This window comes from Salvelinus namaycush, chromosome 32, assembly GCF_016432855.1.
Source record: "Salvelinus namaycush isolate Seneca chromosome 32, SaNama_1.0, whole genome shotgun sequence".
NCBI classification, from domain to species: Eukaryota; Metazoa; Chordata; class Actinopteri; order Salmoniformes; family Salmonidae; genus Salvelinus; species Salvelinus namaycush.
Genome location: NC_052338.1, coordinates 7,064,343 through 7,092,247, shown reverse-complemented (window position 1 = coordinate 7,092,247; position 27,905 = coordinate 7,064,343). Strand labels below are relative to the sequence as shown.

Sequence of the window (27,905 nt, the reverse complement as noted above, 5' to 3'; positions counted from 1 at the left end):
GAGTTACAGTTCATATAAGAAAATCAGTCAATTTAAATAAATTCATCAGGCCGTAATCTATGGATATCACATGACTGGACAGGGGCGCTGCCATGGGTAGGCCTGGGAGGGCATAAGCCCACCCAACTTGATTGCCAAGCACACACACTGGGGAGCCAGACCCAGCCAATCAGAATGAGTTATCCCCTCACAAAAGGGCTTTATTACAGACAGGAATACTCCTTCGTTTCATCAGCTGTCCAGGTGGCTGATGAAGAAGTCAGATGTGGAGGTCCTGGGCTGGCGTGGGTGCACGTTGTCTGCGGTTGACGCCGGTTGGACGTACAGCCTTTTGTCTCCAGCACAAGGTGCACCTGTGTAATGATCATTCTGTTTAATCGGCATCTTGATATGCCACATCTGTCAGGTGGATGGATTATCTTGGCAAAGGAGAAATGCTCACTAACAGGGATGCAAACAAATGTGTGCACAAAATTAGAGAGAAATAAGCTTTTTGTGCAAATGGAACATTTCTGGGATCTTTTATTTCAGCTCATGAAACCAAAACGTTGTGTTTTTACTTTTGATATTCCTCCCTAGACATGTTTTCAGAGAAGCCCAACCTTTTTAATAGAAGAGACTTACCGGAAAATATATACAGTGCATTCGGAAAGTATTCAGACACCTTGCCTTTTTCCACATTGTTACGTTACAGCCTTATTATGAAATTGATTAAATCATTTCCCCCCCCCCTCATCAACCTACACACAATACCCCATAATGACAAAGCAAAAACAGGTTTGAAACATCACATTTACATAAGTGTTATGTAGCACGTTTAGCAGCGATTACAGCCTCAAGTCTTCTTCGGTATGATGCTACAAGCTTGACCCACCTGTATTTGGGGAGTTTCTCCCATTATTCTCCGCAGATCCTCAAGCTCGGTCAGGTTGGATGGGGAGCATCGCTGCACAGCTATTTTCAGGTCTCTCCAGAGATGGTCGACCGGGTTCAAGTCCAGGCTCTGGCTGGGCCACTCACGGACATTCAGAGACTTGTCCCGAAGCCACTCCTGCGTTGTTTTGGCTGTGTGCTTAGGGTCGATGTCTTGTTGGAAGGTAAACCTTCGCCCCAATCTGAGGTCCTGAGCACTCTGAAGCAGGTTTTCATCAAGGATCTCTCTGTACTTTGCTCCGTTCATCTTTCCCTCGATTCTGACTAGTCTTCCAGTTCCTGCCACTGAAAAACATCCACACAACATGATGTTGCCACCACTATGCTTCACCGTAGGTATGGTGCCAGGTTTCCTCCAGACGTGATGCTTGGCATTCAGGCCAAAGAGTTCAATCTTGGTTTCATCTGACCAGAGAATTTTGTTTCTCATGGTCTGAAAGTCTCATGGTCTGAAACAAACTCCAAGTGGGTTGTCATGTGCCTTTTACTGAGGAGTTGCTTCCGTCTGGCCACTCTATCATAAAGGCCTGAATGGCGGAGTGCTGCAGAGATGGTTGTCCTTCTGGAAGGTTCTCCCATCTCCACAGAGGAACTTTGGAGCTCTGTCAGTGTGACCATCGAGTTCTTGGTCAGCTCCCTTCTCCCCCGATTGCTCAGTTTGGCCGGGCAGCCAGCTCTAGGAAGTCTTGGTGGTTCCAAACTTCTTCCATTTAAGAATGATGGAGGCCACTGTCTTCTTTTGGACCTTCAATGCTGCAGAAACTTTTTGGTACCCTTCCCCATTTCTGTGCCTCGACACAATCCTGTCTCGGAGCTCTACGGACAATTCCTTTGACCTCATGGCTTGGTTTTTGCTCTGACATTCACTGTCAACTGTGGGACCTTATATAGACAGGTGTGTGCGTTTCCAAATCATGTCCAATCATCTGAATTTACCACAGGTGGACTCCAGTCAAGTTGTAGAAACATCTCAAGGATGATCAATGGAAACAGGATGCACCTGAGCTCAATTTCGAGTCTCATAGCAAAGGGTCTGAATACTTATGTGAATAAGGAATCTGTTTTTAATTTTTAATACATTTGAAAAAATGTCTAAACCTGTTTTCACTGTCATTATGGGGTCTAGATTGATGAGGACATTTTTTCTATTTAATCCATTTTAGAATAAGGCTGTAACATAACAAAATGTGGAAAAAGTCAACGGGTCTGAATGCTTTCCCGAATGCGCTGTAACAAGCAGACTAAGCAGTTACTGCCTCAAGTTTAAAAACTCACTGAGTGACAAATAGATGTGAAGTCAAATAGTTGTTTGATGTGTGTGGGTAAAGCCTGTAAAACAAGGATAGCATATTGTGTACTTGTAGATACTTTAAAGATATATTTTTTAAGGATCCTTGTGAAGTTTTATAGCTGTCATACACACACAGTACCAGTCAAAAGCTACACCTACTCATTCAGGGGTTTTTCATTATTTTTACTATTTTCTACATTGTAGAATAGTAGTGAAGATATCACAACTATGACATAACACATATGGAATCATGTCGTAACCAAAACAGTGTTAAACAAATTGAGATTCTTCAAAGTTGTCACCCTTTGCCTTGATGACAGCTTTGCACACTCTTGGCATTCTCTCAACCAGCTTCATGAGGTAGTCACCTGGAATGCATTTCAATTAACACGCATGCCTTGTTAAATTAATTTGTGAAATTTCTTTTCATCTTAATAAGTTTGAGCCAATCAGTTGTGTTGTGACAAGGTAGGGTTGGTATACAGAAGATGGTCATTTACCAAAAATGGTAAAGTCCATATTATGGCAAGATCAGCTCAAATAAGCAAAGAGAAACGACAGTTCATCATTACTTTAAGACATGAAGGTTAGTCAATGCGGAACATTTCAAGAACTTTTAAAGTTTCAAGTGAAGTTGCAAAAACCGCAAAGCACTATGATGGAACTGGCTCTCATGAGGACTGCCACAGGAAAGGGAAGACCCACAGTTACCTCTGCTGCAGAGGATAAGTTCATTAGAGTTAACTGCACCTCAGATTACCGCCCAAATAAATGCTTCACAGAGTTCAAGTAACAGACACATCTCAACATCAACTGTTCAGAGACTATGAATCAGGCCGTCATGGTCGAATTGCTGCAAAGAAACCACTACTAAAGGACACCAATAAAAAGAGACTTGCTTGGGCCAAGAAACACGAGTAACGGGCATTAGACCGGTGGAAATCTGTCCTTTTGGTCCAATGAGTCCAAATTTGAGATTTTTGGTTCCAACCACCATGTCTTTGTGAGACACAGAGTAGGTGAAGGGATGATCTCTGCATGTGTGGTTCCCACCGTGAAGCACAGAGCTTTGCTGGTGACACTGTCTGTGATTTATTTGGAATTCAAGGCACACTAAACCAGCATGGCTACCACAGCATTCTGCAGCGATACGTCATCCCATCTGGTTTGCGCTTTAATTATTAGTATTATTATTATATTTTTTAAATGTAACCTTTACTAGGCAAGTCAGTTAAGAACAAATTGTTATTTAGAATGGCGGCCTACACCGGCCAAATCCGGACGACGCTGGGCCAATTGTGCGCCGCCATATGGGACTCCCAATCACGGACGGTTGTGATACAGCCTGGATTCGAACCAGGGTGTCTGTAGTGAGGCCTCTAGCACTGAGATGCAGTGTCTTAGAACGCAGCGCCATTCGGGAGCACTTAGTGGGACTATCATTTGTTTTTCAACAGAACAATGACCCAACACCTCCAGGCTGTGTAAGGACTATTTGACCAAGAAGGAGAGCGATGGAGTGCTGCATCAGATGACTTGGCCTCTACAATCACCTGACCTCAACCCAAATGAGATGGTTTGGGATGAGTTGGACCGCAGAGTGAAGGAAAAGCAGCCAGCATTTGTGGGAACACCTTCAAGACAGTTGGAAAAGCATTCCAGGTGAAGCTGGTTGAGAGAATGCCAAGCGTGTGTAAAGCTGTCATCAAGGCAAAGGGTGTCTACTTTGAAGAATCTAGAATAAATGTTGATTTGTTTAACACTTTTTTGGATACTACATGATTCCATGTGTTATTTCATAGTTTTGATGTCTTCACTATTATTCTACAATGTAGAAAATTGTAAAATAAAGAAAAACCCTTGAATGAGTAGGTGTAACTTTTGACTGCTACTGTACACATATATATATATATACACACACACACAAATATAATATACATAAAAATAATAGTATAGTATGCTTTTCCTTCACTCTGCCTAGTTAAATAAAGGTTCAATAAAAATAAATGGGGAAATTGACTAGAGTTTTCAAGTTCAAGTATTTTTATTTATTTCAAACAACCAGATGAGGATGCTTCAAAAGAGCTATTATTGTTACTCATAACCATTATTGCTTTTTGCTGTTATTACTACTGACATCACATCCAGCTACGTAGTCATTAGAGGCATATTATGATTGTTATGTCAAATGAAACCAGTGACACTCAACACATTGGCACACAACCATCAAATTAATAATAAAAATATATATATAAAAAAAAAAAACAAGAGTCCAAACCACTAACCACTAGGGGTATCCCAGAAATAAAGAGCCAAAAAATATATAATACTCTTATTACCATCAATAATACACCATCATCTCTAAAACAATAAATGGCAACAAAAAAGCGAGTGGGAATTCAGTTCCTGTTATTGCCTTTAGGGAGCAGTGAAAACCAAGAGGAAGTAAGAAGCGCTTGTAGTTCCCATTGGAGCGGTGACGGCAGATAGCGAGTGAAGCAGAATAGTTCATGTTTGAAGACGCAGGATTTTCAAAACTATGGCGGGCAGTTTGAAAGAGAGAAGCCGTTTTGGGTTGAAGGGAGTAAAGCAGGTGTGTGAACGTCAAGATTGCGTGCCGTTAGCAAATTTTTCCAGTCAGTTTTTAGTATCATCAAACACAAAATAAACTCCACACAGTCTACCTCTTTCTGTCAAACCCATTTCATTTGTCCTGTAACTATAAGGCAATAGAGGTTTCAAAACCTTGTCTCTTCCCTATATTGCTCAGTCGGTCTCCTTTTAAGAAGGACTATACTGGTTAGGAAGAGAATTGATCAGCTTGTTACATTCTATTACACATTGTGATTTATTTCTGTCTGTTTGTTACCCATCCACCCAACATCGCCCCTCCCCACCTCTATCGCTGAAGGCACTGTTAAACGAATGTCTCACTTGTCCTCTCTTGCTCCCTCCCTCTACACCCCTCCCAGCGTTACACCCCTCCCTGTCTGTTCCTGTGTCCGCCTGTCTGTCTTTTAAATTCGGTCTTTCCCCTGGCTCTTTGGCCCCATTTAAAAAATGTTTTATAAGAGTGCACAGCGTTTCTTGGGCTTGGTCTCTGGCGGCTCCAGCGCCGCCAGGATGGCCTCATCAAACACGTTCTTCAGACCTCGCTGAGAGAGAGAGAGAGAGAGAGAAAAAAAGAGGAATAAGTAAGTAAATTTACTTATTGACCCACTAGCCTAGTTTCACAATGGCCACAGTTGCACAAGATGGCACTATGAAATGCTGTTAACAGTAGCCATCATCCGGTAGTAGTTTGAAGTGAGTAAGTATGGCATCTATCATCACAAAGGAGAACAGAGTGAGAGGAAGTTACTTTTCAGAAACCACACAAGCCACTCACACCCACCATTTCCTGTTTCCCTGAATCAGGGCCAGACTTAGGAGATAGAGATTGTGTCTCACACACACAGACACGCACCTGGGTGAGGGCGGAGCACTCCACATATTTGACGGCCCGGAGGTCCCGGGCCAGCTTGTCTCCGCTCTCGGGGGCCAGGGGCCGCTGCTTGTTCTTAGCCAGCTTCTCCACTGTGTTGCTGTCGTCCCTCAGGTCCATCTGGGTGCCCACCAGCAGGAAGGGTGTACGCGGACAATGGTGGGAGATCTCTGGGACCCACTGTGGGAGAGGAAGGGGGGGGGGCATATTAGGTTCTGATCCTGCAGTATATTATGTCCATAGAGTATGGGAGGGTTTCATGTTGTAAATCATTTTATGCAGGTGTGAGTAATGGAGAGAAAGAGGGAGGGGAGAGAAAGAACACTAACCCCAACTCACAAAACACCCAAACCAAAGAAGAACATAATGCTATGTTTATAGAGAAACACAGGTGTAAAGACATGGGCTAGAAAACACTAGTCCCACGTGTGTGTGTGTGTGTGTGTGTGTATCTGGGGGTGTTGTGAAAGGCAGATGACTCATACGTTCTAACCAATGGACACTAAAGTTATATTCCACACACACCTTCTCGCGGACGTTCTCAAAGGAGGAGGGCGATACGACAGAGAAACACACAAGGAAGACGTCTGTCTGGGGGTAGCTGAGTGGTCGCAGTCTGTCATAGTCCTCCTGACCTGGGGAGGGCGACAGAGAGAGACAGCAAACATTTGAGGAGTTTACATCAAGGCTACCTTTCATATGCAAGAACAAGCCTAAATAAGACAACTACACAACGGACTCTACATTATCTAGCGAATAATTGAGCTCAGTGGACTAACACACCAGTAGACTAACTCACAAACACAAAAACACATTTAGACACCATGGTAAATCCTATCACTACATAGGCTAGTGCACAAGGTGAGTTACCCATGCAACGTTCAAACGCTTAGATGGCTGGAGAGAAACCCAATCCATAATCCCAATGTAAGCACCATGTGAAAGTAATACAGGCAGACCATGGTGAGTGAGAAGAAGGTATTGCAAGTCGATGCTCAAGACACTGTAGTTAATAAGAGCTCATGTAGCGGGGAGCGGCCATTTTGTTTTACCCGCTGTATCGAACAGCCCCAGAGTGTAGGGCTCCCCTCCGATCATCACGGTCACCGCATAGTTATCAAACACCTGAGAAAGAGGCAGATAGGAGAGAAATATAATAAATCATTAGGGATTTCAATGTAAAATGTTGAGTTTTGATTGATTTTATTTGACAGTTACTTACTTATTTGACAGTTACATAAGAATGAGTGTGAGTTTTTGTCACAACCCGGCACATGGGAAGTAACAAAGAGCTCTTATAGATCCAGGGCACAAATAACAATAATCAATAATTTTGCTCTTTATTTAGCCATTTTACATATAAAACCTTATTTGTTCATCACAAATTGTGAATAACTCACCACAGGTTAATGAGAAGGGTGTGCTTGAAAGGATGCACATAACTCTGCAATGTTGGGTTGTATTGGAGAGAGTCTCAGTCTTAAATCATTTCCCACATACAGTCTGTGCCTGTATTTAGTTTTCGTGCTAGTGAGGGCCGAGAATCCATTCTCACATAGGTACGTGGTTGCAAAGGGCATCAGTGTTTTAACAGCGCGATTTGCCAAGGCAAGAAACTCTGAGCGCAGCCCTATCCAGAAATCTGGCAGTGGCTTCTGATTAAATAAAATTTTCACAGAACCGCTTGTTGCAACTTCGATGAGGCGCTCTTGTTCAGATATCGGTAAGTGGACTGGAGGCAGGGCATGTAAGGGATAACGAATCCAATTGTTTGTGTCGTCCATTTCGGGAAAGTACCTGTGTAATTGTGCACCCAGCTCACTCAGGTGCTTCGCTATATCACATTTGACATTGTCCGTAAGCTTGAGTTCATTTGCACACAAAAAATTATACAATGATGGAAAGACCTGTGTATTGTACTTGTTAATGCAGACAGAAAAGAGCTCCAACTTCTTAATCATAGCCGCAGTTTTGTCCCACACATTGAATATAGTTGAGGAGAGTCCCTGTAATTGTAGAATCAGATCATTCAGGCGAGAAAAAACACCACCCAGATAGGCCAGTCGTGTGAGAAACTCGTCATCTTGCAAGCGGTCAGACAAGTGAAAATTATGCTCAGTAAAGAACATTTTAAGCTCGTCTCTCAATTCAAAAAAACGTGTCAATACTATGATAACCAGCACACTTCTGTATGTTGTAAAAGCGTTACATGGTCGCTGCCCACATCATTGTATAATGCAGAAAATACATGAGAGTTCAGGGGCCTTGCTTTAACAAAGATAACCATTTTCAAAGTGATGTCCAAAACATCTTTCAAGCTGTCAGGCATTCCCTTGGCAGCAAGAGCCTCTCGGTGGATGCTGCAGTGTACCCAAGTGGCATCGGGAGCAACTGCTTGCACGCGCGTTACCACTCCACTATGTCTCCCTGTCATGGCGTTTGCGCCATCAGTACAGATACCAACACATCTTGACCACCAAAGTCCATTTGATGTCACAAAGCTGTCCAGTACTTTAAAAAATATCCTGTCATGATATCCTGGTTTCCACTGGTTTTCAGAAGACGTTGTCTTCCTTAATTGACCCCTCATAAGCGTAACGGACATATATACCAGGAGCTGTGCCAGGCCCGCCACGTCTGTTGACTCATCCAGCTGTAACGCATATAATTCACTGGCTTGTATGCGAAGCAGTAATTGTTTCAAAACATCTCCTGCCATGTCACTGATGTGTCGTGAAACAGTGTTGTTTGATGGAGGCATTGTCTGTTTAGTTTTTTTGGCCTTTTCCTCCAGCCATATCCACGGCATCAGGAAGAATTAAGTCCTCCACAATAGTATGGGGCTTGCCTGTGCTAGTCACTCGGTAGCTCACCATATAAGACGCTTCTAGCCCCTTCTTATTAATGGTATCTGTTGCTTTTATACATGTCTTACTACCCGAAAGTAGTCTTTATTCTCGCTCAAAAAACTCCTGCGGCTTATTTTTCAAATTGTCATGTTTAATTTCTAAATGTCTGCGCTAGAGTAACAGTTAATGTGATTGGATGTTAATTATTTGACTAGGCTACCTCATAGCCTGGTTCCCCTCTAGGTTTCTTCCTAGGTTTTGGCCTTTCTAGGGAGTTTTTCCCAGCCACCGTGCTTCTACACCTGCATTGCTTGCTGTTTGGGGTTTTAGGCTGGGTTTCTGTACAGCACTTCGAGATATTAGCTGATGTACGAAGGGCTATATAAAATAAACTTGATTTGATTTGACATTGTGTTGCTATTTCGCTGAACACTAGATGGTTTAATTTTATTTTTGGCAGTGAAACGAGGCTACTCAGACGAGAAATAAACCTCACCCAAATGTATAGCCCTGTTGGAAAATATAAATGTACTGTTTGAAAACGTGTTTATTTATTTTTTTATATACAAAAGCATATATATATATTATATATATAATTTATCACATTTTTACTTGGTGTACCCCCGACAGTATTGCGCATACCATACACTGATATTTTGATGTGCAACCTGGCAAAATTGGATCCAGAATGATCAGATTTATTGTGGGCTATTCAGAGAATTTTCCGGCATCGTTGTGCACATTGGCCTATATTATTCACCACCTGAGGAAGTGGACACTCTTCGCTAGATTGCTAACTCTAAATATGATATTGTTGCTAGATAGATTAATCAATTAGCCTACATGGCTATCAGTAAATGTAGGCTAATGTCCTACAAAAACTTCCCAGCGCTAGGCTAGCCTATTCATTGCAAACTTCACACTCCGCGGGCAACTCAAAACGAACTATAGACTATAGTCATGGACCCAATATTAAGAGGTGAGAAATACATGATCTACTCTCAGAAATCTGAGACTCTCCTCTACAGAACTAGAAAAACAGTCGTTGCTTTGAAAACGGTCTTTTCCCCGCAATAGCATTTTCTTTATAGCAACTTTCATATGCTTGTGCTTCTCAGAAGGCATCGCTCTCTCCTCCGTGCGCACAGTGGGGAGAGGGAATAAGAGTCAGCACCCGACAGTGAAACAGGGAAAGGCAGATACTTTCATAGCAGGAATCAAAATAATGCATAGGCTATTACTGTTGGCCAAATAATGGTTTTAGAGCAATTGAAATGAACTGGACTCTTTTGGAGTCTTTCCACAGAGCGAGTTTACAGTTGGCCTACATCATACCTGGTACACGTATGGATACAGGAATATAGGTCGTGCTGTGGTTCAGTTTCATAACCTAGGCCGATATCCCACCATATTGAACACATGGAAATCCCTATATTTTTTTGTTCCCTCCACAGAACGGTCTATGACACAGAGTGGTAGTTGGTCAAAGGGATCCATGTTGTCAACTAAGCCTTGATTTAAAACATGTGTGCGCGTGGAAGACGTACAAGTAGCTCCGTATTGTGTAGGGACACTACATAGACGTGTGGCGCCCCGCCATTCATAACTTGACACAAGTTCTTGTGTTGTGTACGCAGGGTATCGTTTAGGTCGGAGACCGAATGTTTCACAGTGTTCTTGTTCCTCTTTAAGGTGCCTCCCACTAAAGGCAATGAAACAACCGACTGTTCAGTAAGAATGAGAAACAGTCTGACTCAGCTCATTTATATGTGCTGAAGAAACCACTATGCCTTGTCCCAAATGCTGCTGAATGGCATCGCCATTTCTCATGTTTCGTCTCCGTCGCACAATGCTGCGTGACTCCCATAGGGCAGGTTCATGGGCAGTATAATTTCCAAGCTTATCTTTAGGTCAGCAAACTTAAGGACAATTCTAATCCTGTGCTCCAAACACACTCTCTTTAGCCCAACCAGTGTTTCTCCGACCATTACTACCATTGGGGCTCCCGAGTGGCGCGGCGGTCTAAGGCACTGCATCTCAGTGCTAGAGTCGTCCCTACAGACACCCTGGTTTGAATCCAGGCTGTATCACAACCGGCTGTAATTGGGCGGCGCACAATTGGACCGGCGTCGTCCGGGTTTGGCCGGTGTAGGCAGTCATTGTAAATAAAAATATGTTCTTAACGGACTTGCCTAGTTAAATATATTTTTTTTTAAATTACTTAGGTGGGGTGCGAACAAGTGACTGAAAATGGTGTATCCAGTTCTTGACGTTGCTTTGGAAAATGTTGATTCGTGTTAAACACTAGGTATTCTATTTCAAAAGGAGTCTTATCGCTGTCACCTGGAAATGAGTAACAGTGTTAACTTCTATTACTTTAGTGGACATGTTTGTCTTTGTAATGTGGAACATGAGGGACGTTCCTTCAATTTGGGTGTGAGATTCCGGACAACATTCCAGCCTTGTGCAGTCACTAAACCACCAATTTACCTTCTTCCCTGGCTGTCCACTACCTGTTTAATCTCAGGCCTCATCCTAGTCCATTCTTACACTTTAGTTTGAGTCAACTGCAATCTTTTTTTGTTAGGGATCTCACCGGGCGACAAGGAGAGGAAGCCATTTCAGACTATTGAGATGCTTGCTAGAGTTGGGGTGCATCTCAATGGTCTAAAATGTCTTCCTGTCCTTGTCGCCTTTCCTGTAACTGCACGGAATATTATAGAATACTAGTGTTGCATGGTACTTTTTCGATACTAGAACATGAAAAAATGTTTGGTACTAGAAGGTGTTACTTTCGGTCCTTCTATCAATATCAAATGTGTCTCACGTCATCTACTGATTGAGAGACGATCAAGCCTGTCTATCAACGAAGCCGATTTCCCCTTTATGCTGCACAGAAGTTAACACACTTGAATAATGCAACACGGCATGTAGAAATGTTGCAACTGTTAATTACTGTTCGCGAAACAATGTCCATTACAGGCTAGAACACTTTACAATGTAAGAAGCTACCGATAGCTTCCAGCTTTGTAGGCTAACTTTCCTTGCTAGTTTATCAATTCACAACCCTAGCATTTTGTTTGTTATAATACGCAAACCATAAAGCAAAATATGCTGATTTCAAAGCTTATTGTCACCATTCACCAAAAACCATACAATCATTGCCAACACTGCTGATCACCGTCTGAATATGAAAGAACTGGAGAGGTGATAGCAATTTCCCAGGAGGTAGTCTGCCTATCATAGGCCTATTTCTTTCATCGCTCATACGCGTTTACACATCAGTGCAGAAAGATGAAAGCGAGGAGACGAGGTAGACACTTTCAACTATTAAGATGCAACCATGCACTTCAGTCTTGTACACACCGTTGGTCAGCTAATCTGTTCTCTGATCCAGAGGGAGAACAGTCTGCCTCTATTGGGTTGAGAAACCATGGGAGGCAGGGCTTCTTAGGGCACTTCAAGTTCAGACATAAAAAGAGTGAGGCGTTGGGGCACGTAGCGGAAAGGCGACGCCCGGCAGACCGAACACATTGAAGAGCAACCAAGCAAAGTCAAAAACACATCTCTGACCGTCATGACAATAATGTGTTTGGACAGAGCTAGGCCTAATAGCACAGAGAATGGTGGGTAAAAAAAACAAAAAAACCTGCCTCTACAACTGTGACTGTACACACTACACCAATATTCAGATGTTTCAACTCCCAAATGCAGTAGTACAAGAACTGTATTCACCAATTAATGAAATGTTATAAGAATGCACTACATACATCTAATATAAGAATACACTAGGCTGTTGTAGGTTCTCAGCCTACTTCTGTACATGTATGACCTGTAAGAGTATTTCAATACCCACCAAATCAACCAGTAGCATTGTTTCTGAGGATTTTGAGAGTAATCTGCTTAGAATCAAAAATCTTAAATTGCCACGTGATTCTTATGAGAAGAGTGCACTGTTGAACTGCACAGAAAGACAGAGAAACGTCATGGAGAAAGTTGGGTCTGTTTTTAATGGGCCAACAACATGAACACACCCAGTTGGGCCTGACTGGGCAGAGGACAGAGAGGGCTGAGTCGACACACTCTCTCTGTCAGTCTCTGGTACAGCACTGTGCTGATTACTGCCAGAGAGAGAGACGGGACTGATAGAAACAGCTACTCATCACACACCATCTGCAGCACCCCATTGCAGTGCTGAGTCCCAATGCCACCTCAGGGATGTGCAACTTGATAAACCCCCCCCCCCCCCCCAGGGGGAACTCAGTCAGGGTCTCAACTTGGTAGAATACACAAGGTGCCATTTCTAAACGTGGTAGCGCATCAGCAGTTTTTCTCCTGTTATGTCAGTTAATTAGCCTATGTCAGCTAAACATTTTTAGATTGCTAAGTTAGCAGGCCGTTAAACTACCTAAACGTGTTAGCATCCATTTATCTCATCCACTTATATGCAGATGATACAGTTTTATACTCCCCTGGATTGGCCAATCCCCGGATCTTGTGTTAAACGCTATACAACAAAGCTTTCTTAGTGTCCAACAAGCTTTCTCTGCCCTTAACCTTGTTCTGAACACCTCCAAAACAAAGGTCATGTGGTTTGGAAAGAAGAAAGCCCCTCTCCCCCCAGGTGTGATTACTACCTCTGAGGGGTTCGAGCTTGAGGTAGTCACCTCATACAAGTACTTGGGAGTATGGCTAGATGGTACACTGTCCTTATCTCAGCACATATCAAAGCTGCAGGCTAAGGTTAAATCTAGACTTGGTTTCCTCTATCGTAATCGCTCCTCTTTCACCCCAGCTGCCAAACTAACCCTGATTCAGAAGACCCTCCTGCCCATGCTAGATTACGGAGACATAATAAATAGATCGGCAGGTAAGGGTGCTCTCGAGCGGCTAGATGTTCTTTACCATTTGGCTATTCAGATTTGCCACCAATGCTCCTTATAGGACACATCACTGCACTCTATACTCCTCTGTAAACTGGTCATCTCTGTATACCTGTCACAAGACCCACTGGTTGATGCTTATTTATACAATTATCTTAGGCCTCACTCCCCCCTATCTGATATCTACTGCAGCACTCATCCTCCACATACAACACCTGTTCTGCCAGTCACATTCTGTTAAAGGTCCCCAAAGCACACACATCCCTGGATCACTACTCTTTTCAGTTCGCTGCAGCTAGCGACTGGAACGAGCTGCAACGAGTTTTCTCAATCTCTTCATTCAAAGACTCATTCATGGACACTCTTACTGACAGTCGTGGCTGCTTTGCGTGATGTATTGTTGTCTCTACCTTCTTGCCCTTTGTGCTGTTGTCTGTGCCCAATAATGTTTGTACCATGTGTTGTGCTGCTACCATGTTGTGTTGCTACCATGCTGTGTTGTCATGTGTTGCTGCCATGCTGTTGTTGTCGTCTTAGGTCTCTCTTTATGTAGTGTTGTGTTGTCTCTTGTCGTGATGTGTGTTTTGTCCTATAATTTAATTTATGATTATTTTTAAACCCAGCCCCCAGGAGGCCTTTTGCCTTTTGGTAGGCCGTCATTGTAAATAAGAATTTGTGCTTAACAGACTAGCCTAGTTAAAAAAAGGTTAAATAAAAAGCATGGTCGTATTACCGTCCGGTGGGGGGCATTGATTTTGTTAGTCAGTTTCACTCAGATATATTAAAAACGGCAAACATTCCTCTCCACCCTAAGGCAAATTAGCTATAAAATGTTATGGCTGTGTGTACGCAGACCCGTGATCAAATGCGGTCCCTCATGATGAGTTCACATTTTTGTGGCCCCCACCCCCATCAAAGTTGCCCATCCCTGGTCTACCAACTGTATTGATTTATTTCAGTTGGACTGAGTTGTCTGTTTTCATCCCTATTTGTCAAATAGTATGAAACGGTGTGTAGCCTGACTCATGCCTTTTGGTCCATAACCACTTCCAAGTGAGTTTGCCTCTTCCTCAAGGGGTTCCTCTTTTCAGTTCGAAAACAAATACCTTCTCTCAAAACCCATTCTATATTTGAGATTCTACACAAGCCAATGATTGGTAACTCCAGCCATAAAGAATTACAGATGGTGTGTGGAGGCTTTTGCTCATGCCCAGCACTAAACACACCTAATTCATCCAATGGTTGTTTAAAATGGATGAGTTGAATCAGAGATGTGATAGAAATGGTCTGGAACAAAGGGCACAAAGTGCGGCGGCTCCTGTTGCATACCCCCTAGCCTAGACACTTGACAAACCCGGACACTCCGCCAAGTCCCGTCCCAGACCATTCTCGAACAGCACTCCAGTGCCACTCACCGTGGGGACGTATTCCGACGGGAACTTGTTGGTGGTGTAGGAGATCAACAGGCAAGTCTTTCCCACCGCACCATCACCCACTACCACACACTTTATGGTCTGCATCTGGAGGGAAGGAGGGAGACAGACAGACAGAAACACGGTTGAATACGCTGACGCTAGTGAATCTGCAATCTTTTGGCAGCTGTTGTCATAACTTAGACACCTCTTGTCGATCCTCATCGGTTTATCACACTAGGGATGAAAGATATTAAGAGGGAGAGAATTTTTTAAAAACACATCATGAGAGGGTAGGCACGAGAGTGAGAGCAGACACCACCATTGTATGACTCCTTGGCCACAGCTCCGACAGTGTGTATGTGAATAACAAGTGATAAGAATGCCACACATCTTAATAGCTCAAGTGCACACAATAGGAGGTCAGACAGTCCAAACACGGGTGGCTGTGTAATACACTGTTCACAGCACAAGGCCCCGTGAACAGTATGTTGCTCAGCAATACACAAACCTGCTCATTTGGTAAATTTAAAAAAAAGGACAATAGCAATGACAGGAAGAGGCTAAGCGAGAGGCTCCACTCCCGTCAAAATCTGTCCACGCGAGATACAGCGATAAGCAGACAAAGTGGAGACTTTTTGTTTGGAGGTCTGTAGCTAGGTTTCCATCCAATTGACGACAGAATTGTGAATATCCAAGTACCGTAAATAAAAATGTAAAAAGCGCATTTTCCCACCAGAGATGTGTTTCCATCAAGTTGACTTGTTACGGATAAAAGGCTGTGCGTGATGACGTAGTGCACATAAAAATTACTTTTGCAGTTAAATTCCCATGTACCGAATAAACAAAATACAAGTTAAATGGGTTTCCATCGTATTTTCAACTTTGCTGATGGTTTTGTCACAACAAATGTTGCAATATATAACAAATGTGCCCACTCTGGTCTTGGCACATGCGCGTTAGCCAACAACTCGCAGCTACAGTAAGGGTAGGCTACCTACATGATAAGGTTATTATGGACAAGAGCGAGATTCTTTTTATTTGTCAAACGGCAGCCAAGCATCGATCATCATGTCACCAGAATAAGACCCTCGATATTTATTGGAGGGGAGCATCAGGTTCATCCCCGTGCACTTTCGCCACCCTGTGAAGTTCATCATAAGTCGCTCTGGATACGAGCGTCTGCTCAATGACAAAAATGTTAATGTAAATAACTTATTTCATCTGTAGCCTAATAAACGGCATCCGAGTCGTAGTGGGAGGACCACACAACTTATCATTGTGTGACTCCAAGTTTAATTCAATATGATGGTTATTATATCATTATTTGCACATAAAAGAACTTCCAACGCCATTTTTCGCATTACTCATTTAAAAAACACAAAAAAGATCCCACCTTGTCTAGTGTATTTTATCGACATTTGAAAAGTGTACCGACAAATTTGCTGTTTCCATCACGCATTTTTTATTCAACATGTACTTTACTTGCATAAAAAGGTTGGATGGAAACCTGCTTTATGAGAGTGTCAGATTTGGTCAACAAAACATGTATTGCTAATTTGCTAAGTGCGATTTATTTGATCTACACTACAAATATGAACACAACATGCAATAATTTCAAAGATTTTACTGAGTTAAAATTCATATAAGGAAATCAGTCAATTGAAATACCACCCAGGAGCATACCACCCTGCACCCTAGTGCTGACTTGCCTCTGAAGTTAAGCAGGGTTGGTCCTGGATGGGAGACCAGATGCTGCTGGAAGTGGTGTTTGAGGGCCAGTAGGAGGAACTATTTTCTCTGGTCTAAAAAAATATCCCAAAGCCCCAGGGAAGTGATTGGGGACATTGCTGTCTTTCAGATGGGACGTTAAACAGGTGTCCTGACTCCCTGTAGTCCCATGGCAATTCTTGTAACTGTAGGGGTGTTAATCCTGGTGTTGTGGCCAAATTACCAATCTGGTCCTCATACCATCATGGCCACCTAACTATCCCGTTTACAATTAGCTCATTCATCTCCCCAGTAACTATTTCCCAGGTCGTTGCTGTAAATGAGTGTGTTCTCTACTTAACTTACAAAAAACTAATTTATTAGGCCCTAATTTATGGATTTCACATGACTGGAAATACAGATATGAATCTGTTGAGCACAGATACCTTACAATGAAAAAGAAAGGTAGGGGCATGGATCAGAAAACCAGTCAGTATCTGGTGTGACCTGCATTTGCCTCACACAGCACGACATCTCCGTTGCATAGAGTTGATCAGGCTGTTGATTGTGGAATGTTGTCCCACTAGTCTTCAATGGCTGTGCCACGTTGCAGGAACTGGAACAAGCTGTTGTACACGTCAATCCAGAGCATCCCTAACATGCTCAGTGGGTGACATGTCTGGTGAGTATGCAGGCCATGAAAGAACTGGGAAATGTTCAGCTTCCAGGAATTGCATACAGAACCTTGTGACATGGGGCAGTGCATTATCATGCTGAAACATGAGGTGATGGTGACAGATGAATAGGCCTCAGGATCTTGTCACGGTAGCTCTGCGCATTCAAATCGCCATCGATAAAATGCAATTGTGTTCGTTTTCCGTAGCTTATGCCTGCCCATACCATAACCCCACCGCCCCTATGGGGCACTCTGTTCACAACATTGACATCAGCAAACTGCTCACCCACACAACGCAATCTGCCTGGTTACAGTTGAAACCGGAATTAATCTGTGAAGAGCACACTTCTCCAACGTGCCAGTGGCCATCGAAGGTGAGCATTTGCTACGCTGAACTGCAGTCAGGTCAAAACCCTGTTGAGGAAGATGAGCACGCAGATGGGCTTCCCTGAGACGGTTTCTGACAGTTGGTGCAGAAATTCTTCAGTTATGCAAACCCACAGTTTCATCAGCTGTCTGGGTGGTTGGTCTCAGACGAACCAGCAAGTGAAGAAGCCGGATGAGGAGGCACTGGGCTGGCATGGTTACACGTAGTCTGTGGTTCTGAGGCCAGTTGTACGTACTGCCAAATTATCTAAAATTACATGAGGTGGCTTATGGTAGAGAAAGTAACATTACATTTTCTTGAAACAGCTCTGGTGGACATTCCTGCAGTCAGCATGCCAATTGCACACTCCCTTAAAACGTGAGACATCTGTGGCATTGTGTTACAAAACTGCATATTTTAGAGTGGCCTTTTATTGTCCACAGCACAAATTGCACCTGTGTAATGATCATGCTGTTCAATCAGCTTCGAAAAATGCCACACCTGTCAGGTGGATGGATTATTTTGGAAAAATGCTCACCACCAGGGATGAAACACAAATGTGTGCACAACATTTGAAAGAAATAAGCTTTTTTTGCATATGGAAAATTTCTGGAATATTTTAGTTCACGAAACATGGGACCAACACTTTACATATTGCATTTATATTTTTGTTCAGTGTAATAGTAGTTTCGTAAGTAGTTTTTGTTGTTACGAATGTACTGAAATAAGTGGACGCCCACGCAACTTTGAAGAAAAACTTTCATTTCGGAGTTGTGTTGGATGTTTACATGCGTATCTTCCCTCTCATTGGCTAGAATGTTCCCAACTGATCTTGCCTCATCCGAGTGCCTTTCTGCCTAAATAGGGCACCGACGAGAGGTTACAGAAGTGGATTATCAATCCTCGTAACCAGTGGTGATATGAAATATTAGCGATATTACTGTGCAATTTAGGGCGTTTTTTCTCTCTCCAGAGATAGCAACAACAACAACAACAAAAGATCCTGGTTTCAAACAGCAACAAAACGACACTAACCATGAGCCTTAGCGTTTCACCGCCATAGAAGCATATCCTGGACCTGTTCTAACACAACTCATCTCGTTTAACCAAAAGGTAAAATCTTGCATAATTTGGTCAGATGCTCGAACTGCCCACAAAATAACACGACCAACAATTTCAGTTTGCAATTGGGACAGTGCTATCATGAGTTCGCTAACAGATCAAGGTTCATTTTAGGACTGTGTATGGTGGCTTAGCTAGCTAACATAAACTGGTAACGCAACACCTCGCCCAACCAACAACCGGTATGTTTCTCAAAATTTCCAAGGAAAGATTCCAGGGGTCACGTCATTTTTACCTGCTCTGTGATTGGACGATACAGACCGTAGTGCTGTATGGAATGAGTAGTTTGTTTGCCCCCCCAACTCTGGTTCGCCCAGCAACGAGCCATTGTGTACAGATAGATGGCTAGTTGCGGAAGCTTCCGTACCCTGGCGTCCTTGATAAACCAAATCTAAACTATTCGGTTTCACCAAAATAACATTTCCAGTCAACAATGGCATATCCAATATCTCGAGGAACAATACTTACGACTCACCAGGTTGAATGTGTCCTTCGCTAACAATTATGAGTTTAAAACGTTTATATCCAGGGTTTTCCGCCTGTGGGCTGCCACTGTAGTACATTCTAGATCACGTATTTATTTTTATTTATTTTTTGATCACTTATACAGGCGGAAATGGGAGACCCTGGATATAAATCTGTTTTAAAAATGCTTATTTGATAGGCAAGGCCACATCGTAAGCATTGCTCCTAGAGATATTGGATGCCTCTGACTTAACTTTATTTTAGTGAAACCAAATAGTTTCGATTTGATTGATCAAGGATGCCAGGCTACGGAAGATTCCGCAACAAGCCTGTAAACAATGGCTCGTTCCGGACGAAACAAGTATGTTCAGAGTATTGTATATCACAGCTTAATGCAATTTTATTTATTTTTTAAATTAATGGTTCACCCCGGAAATGTGTGTACCTATTTTGCGTTAGAGAACTACACGACCAGCATGTTTTTAAAATTGTATTCTTAACATTTGTGGGTGTGTCAGTTCTGGAGCCATAACCGCGGAAAGACGGGCCGCGTGGAGCCTTGTTTCGACAACGACTCCCATTGTTAGGGCAGAGACAATACCATCTAGTCATTATAGAGTATGTCTGGTTTACATCACAATTTCGTCAATGAGGGTCTTATGATTTTTTTTTTATGGTTGTGGGCTGGAATAGGAGTAAGACAAAGATAAGTAATTAGCAATGCCAGTTCGAAATGCTGTTCAATAAAAACAGAACACATTCTGGCTTGCAGAGGTGCTGTGTGAGACCTGTTCCCCAAAAAAGTATAAGGCATTTTATCACACTGAATAGCGCTATCACAGTAGTATTACAGGCTAGCCAACCACTAAAAGAAGACATTTTCCTAACAATTGTCATTCCCTATAACATACCGGCATGAATTGTATGGATACAATTAGAACTTGCTAGCTAATTAAATTGTTAGCACTTCCCAACCTTGCTAGTTGCTACATTGTTCCTTACTAGTTAGCCAACTACTGGCTGTCACTTCCGCATACAACGCGCGAGGTAATTGCCGTAACAAGCTAAAATAAAGAAGCAAAAAAGAAAACACATGGAAAGTTAACCGTACCAAATTTCAAATAGAGCATGCCAAACAGACTAAAAATAGCGTTTTATATCTTGGCTATATCTCGTTAGGCTAACGTTACCTTGCTAGCTACATTCCAGACACGGCCTGTAAAATCATTTCGGTACAATAATTTCAGTGTCATGTCATTTTTTTAAAATATATAACTAAGCAAACAAAACAAAAACGAATACCATTTCCCCAATTTGCTATGCCATTCTTAGCACTTAGCTAGTTAAAAACAACAAGCTAGCTACCTAGCTAACGTTCTTAGCAGCTTGCTAGGGTTAGCTAGCTGTCAACTGCTAAAGCGGATGTTTTAAAATAAATACAATACAAGTTCTTCCAAATGTAAAACTTAATGTAAATGTGTACTCTTTCTACATAGCATACATTTAACGATTTATTTAATATGAATCACAGACTTAAGATTGCAAAAGCTTAACATTAGCTACCTTATCAGTCCACCACCAGGCGTTGTTAGATCTGGGGTTACAGCTCGCGAGAGCTCACTGTAAAGGAAGCGTGTCATACAACCCAGCCCTCAGTATTCTTGATGTTCATCCAGCTGTGGCTGAACAATGGCATGTAGTTAGTATATACTACCTTTTTATCTACCCTCCCTCTTAGTTATATAACAAAATCTAGAGCGTAAAAGAGAGACATCCTCCATGAAGACTGCCTACATTGTCCTTGGCAAGTGGTGAGACCTTTGAATAGCTTTTAATAGAGCAGGCAGGTAATCTTCAGTGGAGAGGGGTTGACATTGGTAACATGGCAACACCACGTTTTTCACTAAAATAATATCAATCTGCAGTATTGCTTTACTGATCAGTGCACAGTGAGTCTGTACATGTTTAAGTTCAGAGCAAGCCTGGACCTGCCTGGTGGTGAGGCATGCCACAGGAGAGTTGAGTTAGGTGAAGTGGGTACTGAATGCTATTCTAGCAGGAGTAAGTAACACATTTTTACCAGTGGGCTACTTTGTGAGCATAGTGAATTACGGAGAGGATAGCTTGCCTGGCTACCCAGACACCTTGTTCCTGCCAAACGCTACGCCACGCTCACAGACATTAGTTATCTCGCCACTATAGAGTACCACAGTATGAGTCATAATACCATAAAACCTAGCGGTGAAACAAGGAAATGGTTCCAATCGTTTTTCCACCATTCATTTTTTCTATAGGGATTTTAGAAACACTTAAAATAAGGTCTGTGTTCCATGTAGGCTTACCCTGGTGTGACATTTTGATAACTGTGTAAATCTCTTAAGGACAAGGTGACATCAATATATTCACATGTACCCCCCCCCCAAAAAAATACAAAATGAAATGCTAATTAGCTGCTAATGTGGCTATCATAAAGAACTACAAATGCCTTGACAATCTGGACGAAACTGCTGAATCGAGGCAAAGGTACGAATCTCTGGATGAGCTATCTAATGTTAGTTAAATTTAGTAATGAATAAGTTGGCTACATTTCTTTAAATTGACAATTCTGTGAACTGTCTTGTGCAACTTTTAATTGACACAATACCTAATTAGCAAAGGTGTCAGCTAGAGATGAGGTGCAGGGATTTGTAGTCTTTCATGATGCCAATTAGCATTTTCGAATCTAAGAGTAAATAGAGACGAATATATTGATAAAAGTCACCTTGTCCGAGAGAGATTTTGAGTGCCTGTTGTTCAGTCGCATATCTGCCCTCTCATTGGCTAGAATGGTCCCACCTGATTTTGCCTCCTCCCGGCTGCCTTCCAGTTTTGAAGACATTTCAATTCATTGTTAGAGCGGCCATCTAGTCAATGAACATGAACACATTCGGGGCCGTCTGATTGGTCCAGAAACCAATGGGTTGGGCCACAGCCAGAACATACCTGGGTGAAGTGGTCATCACTAGTTACCACAGCCACAAAGTCATAAACCACGCCTATTTCTACAATTTCTCTTCTTAAATGTGCAATATGCAGAAATCGCTTTTCCATTTCCTGGTTGCATAAATTGTAATAGTTACCCAAATTTCAGTTCATGTGACAAAACAAGCAATGTGTGGAGAATCATTGTACCATCTAAACCGCTGTGAAATATATTTTCAGTAACCAAAAATATTTTATTTTTAGCTGTTTGAAGCTGGTGTAAAATAAGCAAAAACTTAAGAACTGGAAGCATAGAAATAGCACACAAGAACAGCTCTCCCGCTTCTTAAACTTGCTTTCAATGAGAATGACAGATCTATAACTCACATTTCTATGTTAATTTGGACAGGCCATCCAAAAAGTTACATATTGCAGCTTTAAAATGTGATTTTAAACCTTACCTTACCCCTAACCTTAACCACACTGCTAACCTTTTGCCTAACTCCAACCTTAAATTAAGACCAAAAAGCATTTTTCCCCCATGAATATTTCAGATATAGCCCATTTTGAGACTGTGGCTGTGCTATCTAGTGGAAACCGGGTAAAGCGGAGGTTTGAAAATACGTCATTGGCTTTGATACTGTGAGTGGTTAGAGATTATTCAATATCTGATGACTTTGTTTTGTACAACACCCATTGTGCCCCTCCTCACCACAAACAACTTCAATGATGGCATTCTCCGACTAAAGGATGTCGCGAGCAGCGGAAAGAATTTAGTGTGAGTCGTCAAGCTAGAGGATAGCAGGGCTGTGGCATGAACCTCCATCTACAAGACAAGCCTGATACCTGTCCTGTACGTACCATAACATTCAGACCTTTTTATGGCAGATCACAGTATAGAATAGATCTTTATGGGCCTTCAGAGTGGCGCAGCGGTCTAAGGCACTGCATCACAGTGCTAGAGGCAGCACTACAGACCCGGGTTCGATCCCAGGATGTGTCGCAGCCGGCTGCGACCGGGAGACCCATGAGACAGCGTAGAATTGGCCCAGCGTCGTCTGGATCAGGGGAGGGTTTGGCCGGCTGGGATGTCCTTGTCCCATCGTGCTCTAGCAACTCCTTGTAGCGGCCTGGGCGCATGCACGCTGACTTCGGTCGCCAGTTGTACGGCGTTTCCTCTGACACATTGATGCGGCTAGCTTCCGGGTTAAGCAAGCAGTGTTTCAAGAAGCAGTGCGGCTTGGCAAGGTCGTGTTTCAGAGGACCCATAGCTCTTGATTCCCCCCCCCCCCAAGCCGTACGGGAGTTGCAGCGATGGGAAAAGACTGTAACTTCCAATTGGGGAGAAAGAAGGGTAAAAAGTACAAAAAATAATAGATCTTTATTGTCCATTTTCTAAAGGGCATGACAGCAGGAAATGGCATGTGATGTGTTAATGCTATCATTATTGAAAACAAAACAACAGCCAATAGCTCATAGACCACATCCACCATATTGCTATTGTCTACTCAATTTCCAGATCAAAATGAAGGACACAGAGACAGGAGGAGCAGGAAGCTGCTTTAGACCACTGATATGAAGACACAGTTCATTATAATAAGACCGTTGGGTTTTGAACTGTAGTAGCGAGGGAGAAAACAAACAAGAAGGACATAAGACATCTGGACAATGTGGCGCTAGTATAGTGTATCTGGTAAATTAAGTAGTATAGGAATTCTGCAGTCTTTCGATACACCTGCAAACTAAGCTACCCGTGCTTAGCCTACACACTGAACAGCTGTTGGCACACTCCCCTCATCATCCAGAATCCACCTATGGAAAGTAATGTGTCCACGATTCTTGACTGGAGTCTGAAACAATAGAGGATCATTAGAATCTAGTGCGTTATATCAAATCAAATCAAATTTATTTATATAGCCCTTCTTACATCAGCTGATATCTCAAAGTGCTGTACAGAAACGCAGCCTAAAACCCCAAACAGCAAGCAATGCAGGTGTAGAAGCACGGTGGCTAGGAAAAACTCCCTAGAAAGGCCAAAACCTAGGAAGAAACCTAGAGAGGAACCAGGCTATGAGGGGTGGCCAGTCCTCTTCTGGCTGTGCCGGGTGGAGATTATAACAGAACATGGCCAAGAAGTTCAAATGTTCATAAATGACCAGCATGGTCAAATAATAATAATCGCAGTAGTTGTCGAGGGTGCAGCAAGTCAGCACCTCAGGAGTAAATGTCAGTTGGCTTTTCATAGCCGATCATTAAGAGTATCTCAACCGCTCCTGCGGTCTCTAGAGAGTTGAAAACAGCAGGTCTGGGACAGGTAGCACGTCCGGTGAACAGGTCAGGGTTCCATAGCCGCAGGCAGAACAGTTGAAACTGGAGCAGCAGCACGGCCAGGTGGACTGGGGGCAGCAAGGAGTCATCATGCCAGGTAGTCCTGAGGCATGGTCCTAGGCTGAGACAAGAGGGGTCAGGAGACACTGTGGCCCCATCCGATGATACCCCCGGACAGGGCCAAACAGGAAGGATATAACCCCACCCACTTTGCCAAAGCACAGCCCCCACACCACTAGAGGGATATCTTCAACCACCAACTTACCATCCTGAGACAAGGCCGAGTATAGCCTACAAAGATCTCCGCCACGGCACAACCCAAGGGGGGCGCCAACCCAGACAGGAAGATCACGTCAGTGACTCAACCCACTCCTAGGGACGGCATGAAAGAGCACCAGTAAGCCAGTGACTCAGCCCCTGTAATAGGGTTAGAGGCAGAGAATCCCAGTGGAGAGAGGGGAACCGGCCAGGCAGAGACAGCAAGGGCGGTTCGTTGCTCCAGAGCCTTTCCGTTCACCTTCACACTCCTGGGCCAGATTACACTCAATCATATGACCCACTGAAGAGATGAGTCTTCAGTAAAGACTTAAAAGTTGAGACCAAGTCTGCGTCTCTCACATGGGTAGGCAGACCATTCCATAAAAATTGAGATCTATAGGAGAAAGCCCTGCCTCCAGCTGTTTGCTTAGAAATTCGAGGGATAATTAGGAGGCCTGCGTATTGTGACCGTAGCGTACGTGTAGGTATGTACGGCAGGACCAAATCGGAAAGATGGGTAGGAGCAAGCCCATGTAATGCTTTTATAGGTTAGCAGTAAAACCTTGAAATCAGCCCTTGCCTTAACAGGAAGCCAGTGTAAGGAGGCTAGCACTGGAGTAATGTGATAAAAAAAACTTTATACCAATGCATTATTTCAAATAATGGCTATGAATACAATTTGTGTTTATTTGCAAATCTCTCTCTCTCCTTTGCTTTCTCTCTCCATCCATTGACACGGACGCACGCACGCTGCCCTAGGAGAGGAGTCCATGCAGACTCCCCTAGCTGTCACACTGGCTCTCTGTCCACTGGCCTCTCATATACCAATGTGCCTCCCCTGACATCTGCACCTCCTCTGGCTCCCTCTGTCCTCACAAATAACATAGACGCACACAGACACACACAAACATTCCAAAAGGAAATGAGAGGAAGAAGGATGGAACAGAAGCAGCTGCGTGGACTGAAACAGAGGTTGGAGAACCAGACGTGTGACCAGAGGGCGGACAAACTGTCAATCAACCATGATTAAAATAGCAGTTGGATAGAAGCACTTTCCCTGTACACCTCTCTCACTCCCTCTGCTCTTTGCCTCTCTCTCTCTCCCTCTGTGTCTCTGTGTGTCTGTGAGATGGGTGTCAAGGACATTGTTGTTGTATTCCAAAGATAATCCCATTAAACTTGGCCATTTAATTATAGAATTTTAGATCTCTAACTCTCCTCTGTCTACACTATCCCTGACACACACACACGCATGCATATGCATCCACAGGAATGCACACACAGAAACACACACACACACACACACACATGCATGCATGCTCAGGAATGAAACTTTCACTGGCACACACACGAATGCACATACACACACAGGAATTCGCACACACATGTGTGTGCACAAACGCGTACAGACACACACACACTATTTCACCCTCACCTCCTGTCTATCTGTATAACCGTCAAGCGGTCCTAAAACATTAAACCCCTCCAGTAATCAACAACTTGCCATTTTTAAGGGCATGACATTTCGTGGATGGTTTTGCATATGAGCAAATTTTAAAGCAAAAATACATTTGAAATGTTTTAGTATTTATGTGTAATTGTTCTCTTACAGCTTATAAACATATTTTTCAAACAAGGTAATAGTAGTAATTTGATGTATGTTATTCAATGGGGCATACATTCAATGTTTCCAAATACACTTTGATGCTCTAACAGTGCAGCAATGCTGTTCACGGTGCTTAGTGCCGATATATCCACTCGGTGGCCAGTTTAGTAGGTACACCCATCTAGTACTGAGTTGGACCCCCTTTGCCTCCAGAACAGACTGAATTCTTTGGGGAATGGAAACATTGCTCACTTGGCATCAAAGGGCCTAACATGTGCCAGGAAAACATACCCACACCATTACACCACTGCCACCAGCCTGTACCGTTGACACCAGGCAGGATGAGTCAAATAGACTCATGCTGTTTACGCCAAATCCTGACTCTCCCATGATGCAACAGGAACTGGGATTTGTTGGACCAGGCAATGTTTTTCCACTCCTCAATTGTCCAGTATTGATGATCGCGTCGCCACTGGAGCGGCTTCTTATTGTTTTAGGCTGATAGGAGGGGAACCCAGTGTGGTCATACCCCATCCGTGACAAGGATCGACGAGTTATGCGTTCCAAGATGTGCATCCGAGATGCGGCGTTATTTGCCTGTTAGCTTGCATGATTCTTGCCATTGTCATTTGACCTCTCAACAACGAGCTATTTTCGCCCACAGGGCTGCCGCTGACTGGATGTTTTTTGTTTGTCGCACCATTCTCGGTAAACACACTGTTGTGTGTGAAAATCCCGTCCGTTTCTGAGATACTGGAAGAGGCGCCCCTGGCACCAGCGATCATACCATGCTCAAAGTCTCATAGGTCACTCGTTTTGCCCATGCTAACGTTCAATCGAACAGTAACTGAATGCCTCGATGCCCATCTGCCTGCTTTTATGTCTGTAGGAGCGATCCATTTTCGTGAACGGGTTGGTGTACGTAATAAACTGGCCACTGAGTGTATAAGAAATGGTATACACTGTAGGTGCATCATTGCTGTGCCTGTGTTTAGTATAGATTATGTAATAGTGTATATAGATGGTGCCTTATATACCGACTACACTGCCTTTGCAGGATCATGAAAGAAAGAAGGAGATGACAGAGAGATGAGTGGAGAGATGAAGCGAGAGGAAAGAGATACAAGAGAGATGAAGCTAGATGAGAGGGAAAAAAGAGATGAGATGAAGCTAGATGAGAGATGAAGCTAGATGAGAGATGAAGCTAGAGATGAGAGAGAAGGGGGTAGACAAACCCTTTCCACTTCTTCCTTCCCCTCTCTATTTTTACAGCTGATTTGCAGTTCCAAATGCAGTACCCTGTCTTTTTCTCTCCGATCCACCTCTCCTCCATCCCTCTTTCCGTCTAATTAGTCAATCCCCTTGACCTCCCCCTCCTCTCTCTTCCCTCTCTCCTCTTTTCTCAGCATCTTATTGTGAGTCATCCCGTCATCCCCTCCCCCTTCTGTCACAGATTTTACCCCCTCCCTGTTTTCCTCCTTTGCTCTCCCTCTCTCTCTCTCTCCGTTTCTCCCCCTCCCTCTCTGTTTCTCTCCCTCTCGCTCCCTCTCTCTCCAGTAT

General features: G+C 43.3%; 1 protein-coding gene across 1 annotated transcript; it reads right to left on the bottom strand.

Moving 5' to 3' along the window:
• Positions 1 to 4,244: 4,244 nt before the first annotated feature.
• LOC120027141 (cell division control protein 42 homolog) lies at positions 4,245 to 20,873 on the bottom strand. Its single transcript, XM_038971995.1, has 6 exons — positions 20,756 to 20,873; positions 14,856 to 14,960; positions 6,761 to 6,833; positions 6,234 to 6,343; positions 5,691 to 5,888; positions 4,245 to 5,379 (listed from the first exon to the last, which is right to left on the bottom strand). Exons 2-6 carry the CDS (start codon positions 14,958 to 14,960, stop codon positions 5,290 to 5,292), a joined length of 576 nt encoding a protein of 191 aa, XP_038827923.1. The 5' UTR covers positions 20,756 to 20,873; the 3' UTR covers positions 4,245 to 5,289.
• Positions 20,874 to 27,905: the final 7,032 nt, after the last annotated feature.

Excerpts from the sequence above, each read along its gene's own strand:
- LOC120027141 (XM_038971995.1), bottom strand. The coding sequence starts at position 14,960 with ATGCAGACCATAAAGTGTGTGGTAGTGGGTGATGGTGCGGTGGGAAAG. Across the intron at positions 6,834-14,855 it reads CGTCGGAATACGTCCCCACG|GTGTTTGATAACTATGCGGT; the intron begins GTGAGTGGCACT and ends CCTCTTTCTCAG. Across the intron at positions 6,344-6,760 it reads GGGGCTGTTCGATACAGCGG|GTCAGGAGGACTATGACAGA; the intron begins GTAAAACAAAAT and ends CGCCCTCCCCAG.